Source organism: Manacus vitellinus, unplaced genomic scaffold, assembly GCF_001715985.3.
Source record: "Manacus vitellinus isolate BGI_N305 unplaced genomic scaffold, ASM171598v3 scaffold_52_pilon, whole genome shotgun sequence".
Taxonomy (NCBI): Eukaryota; Metazoa; Chordata; class Aves; order Passeriformes; family Pipridae; genus Manacus; species Manacus vitellinus.
The window spans coordinates 1,553,131-1,555,504 of NW_021940628.1; the positions used below are offsets into that span (position 1 = coordinate 1,553,131).

The 2,374-nt window shown below is 64.5% G+C and overlaps 1 protein-coding gene across 1 annotated transcript in view; it reads right to left on the bottom strand.

The window, feature by feature from the left end:
- EXTL1 (exostosin like glycosyltransferase 1) overlaps positions 1–2,374 on the bottom strand; it is a 7,234-nt gene that overhangs the window by 584 nt on the left and 4,276 nt on the right. The window contains exons 2-10 of the mRNA XM_029963118.1: positions 2,285–2,374; positions 2,095–2,202; positions 1,551–1,670; positions 1,335–1,467; positions 1,133–1,251; positions 778–873; positions 590–676; positions 271–431; positions 1–196 (exon numbers count right to left, since the gene is read on the bottom strand). The exon at positions 1–196 is cut by the window's left edge and continues 584 nt beyond it; the exon at positions 2,285–2,374 is cut by the window's right edge and continues 3 nt beyond it. Of these exons, the coding sequence (XP_029818978.1) occupies positions 1–196; positions 271–431; positions 590–676; positions 778–873; positions 1,133–1,251; positions 1,335–1,467; positions 1,551–1,670; positions 2,095–2,202; positions 2,285–2,374 (1,110 nt within the window). The remainder of the gene's footprint in view (positions 197–270; positions 432–589; positions 677–777; positions 874–1,132; positions 1,252–1,334; positions 1,468–1,550; positions 1,671–2,094; positions 2,203–2,284) is intronic.

Below are 2,374 nucleotides of genomic sequence, written 5' to 3' on the forward strand. Positions count from 1 at the left end.
CACACCCCCGCCCATGCACCCTACCTGCTGGGGCACCGTGTCCTTGTGCTGCTTCCTCTGGGCGACCTTGATGGGGGGCAGCTTGGTGACGGCGGCCACCAGGACGTTCATCAGGATGTCCTCGCAGGCGGCCAGGCCGTCCACCAGCTCCCGCAGCCCCGCCGGCAGGTACTCGGTGAAGAGGCTGTGGTAGTACCTGGGGAGGGGGCGAGGTGGGGGGCAGGATGTGGCCCAATCCCCCTGCCCCCCAGCCCCTCCCCGGGCGGGTACCTGTGGTAGAAGGCGGCGGCGGTGAGGACGATGGAGAGCTCGTTGGTCCATTTGGAGGTGTAGCCCCAGCGCCCCTGCTCGGGGTCCCAGAAGTGGCTCAGGGCGGGGAAGCCCACGATGCGCTCGGGGAAGCTGCGCCACACCGCGAAGGCAAAGTCCACCTGGCACGGGGTGGGGGGACGGTGTCACCCTCTGTGGGTCACCCACCGCCACCCCTGCCTTCTCCCAGAGGGTGTGGGGACATGGGGACAGCAGGCACTGCTCCCTCCAGCCCTGTGAGCATCTGAAGGACCAGGGACCGTGGTGCCCACGGCCTCACCTCGCTGGTTGAGAGGCTGGTGTGCTCATCCAGGCTCAGCACTGCGTCCGTCTGGATGGCCGTGTAGGGGAAGAAGCGGTCGCTGGGCTATGAAGGGGGGAAAGACAGGTTGGGCTGTGCCATGGGGTGGGTGTCCCAGCTCCCTGCCCCCGTCCTGGCTCCCTGCCTTGCGTCCCAGCTCCTCTCACCTTCCTCCTGCCCTGGATGATGGTCAGAGGCACGGTGGTCTGGGGCCATTTCCCGCTCGGTGGTGGTGGCTTCTCGCAGCTCCACAGCACCAGGATCTGCAGGGGGGAGGACAGGTGTGTCTGCTCATCCCAAAACCACCTCGTGGCAGTTTGGACCAGGATAAACCCCCAGGTGGTCCCACCTCCACCCCGGGGGGGCTGGGGATACAGCTCTGCCCACCCAAGGGTAACATCAGCCACCCCCTCCAACCCCTAAACCCATCCATCCCCTTCCCAACCCATGGGATCCTGCCCCATCCCTCCTTCTGGATCCCTGGGAGCTGCACCAGGTTGCGCAGGGCTCCGCTCTTCCCACCTGGGCACAGTATTGGGATCCAGAGACGGCTTGGATGAGCCTGAGGATGGGCTGGGAGAGGGAACCTGCTTGTGAGACGACCCGGATGAAGGCTGTAAACTTCTCGGAGGGGCTGGAGCCTGAAAAAAGGGTGTGAGAGAAGACAGACGTTGTGGCATGCACTGAGTTTGCCGTGCTCAGCGGGGGACAGGTGGGGTCCTACCGTGCTGCAGGTAGTAGAAGGGAAAATCCCCGGGGTGGGTGGAGAAGTCGGGCAGGACCAGGAGCCCCCCGGGCAGCGTGTTCCAGAGGAAGCGGGAGCGGGAACAGTGCGGAGACAGACGGTCCTTGATGATCTGCCAGAGGCCAGAGTGATGCTCCCAGCACCCTGGTTGTGACCCCGGGAGCTACGAGGGGAAGTTTGGGGTGGGGGCCTCACCTCCAGCGTGGTGTGCACGATCTTGTCCACAGAGGAGAAGTATGCATCCCACAGGAACTGGGTCTGCTGCTGGAAAGCCAGCACATGCTCCGGGTGGATGCAGCGGACGGCAGAAGGGATCTGTGAAGGGAGGAGCTGGTTTCTCCTCTCAGCACCACCCAGCCCCCCAGCAGGGCTCCTTGCCTCCACCACCTCCAACCATCCCAAGGGAAACCCCCCTGCCCCCAGGCAAGGATGCTGTGCCACCACTCCACTGTGGTGCTGCATCTCCTCTCTCTGGAGCAGGATGTGGCCCAGGACCTCCAAGGGTTTGAGTCTGGGATGGGTCTTGGTCACCCCCCAAGATAAACAATGCCCCAGGGCTGCAGATGGAATGGAACCCCCATTCCAAGCTGGATGAGACTCTCCTGCATCCATCTACATGAGAGCTGCCAGACTTGGCCACGGAGGTTTCACCCCTGGACTTGGCTGGGGGCTCCACCACCACTGAAATTAAGATTTGGGGTCCCCTGTGCCCTTTTGGGGCAGGATCCAGCCACGGTACCTGCAGCAGGAGCCTCTCACTGCCCACGACAGCAGCTTTGCCCCAGTCGATGGCCTCGGCGAAGGGCAGCTCCCAGCCGTCACTCAGCAGCACGGGGATGCAGGCGGCCTGTGGTGGGACCCCACAGGGCTGGGACAGAGCCCCTCGGACCCCAAGGAGAGGGTCCCCTGTCCCCCTGCCCACCCTGTACCTGCAGAGCCTCCAGGAAGCGGAAGGAGCCCAAGCGCCTGCCCCGGGGCACGATGCAGAAGGTGGAGTTGTGCAGCAGCTCCTGGTAGTC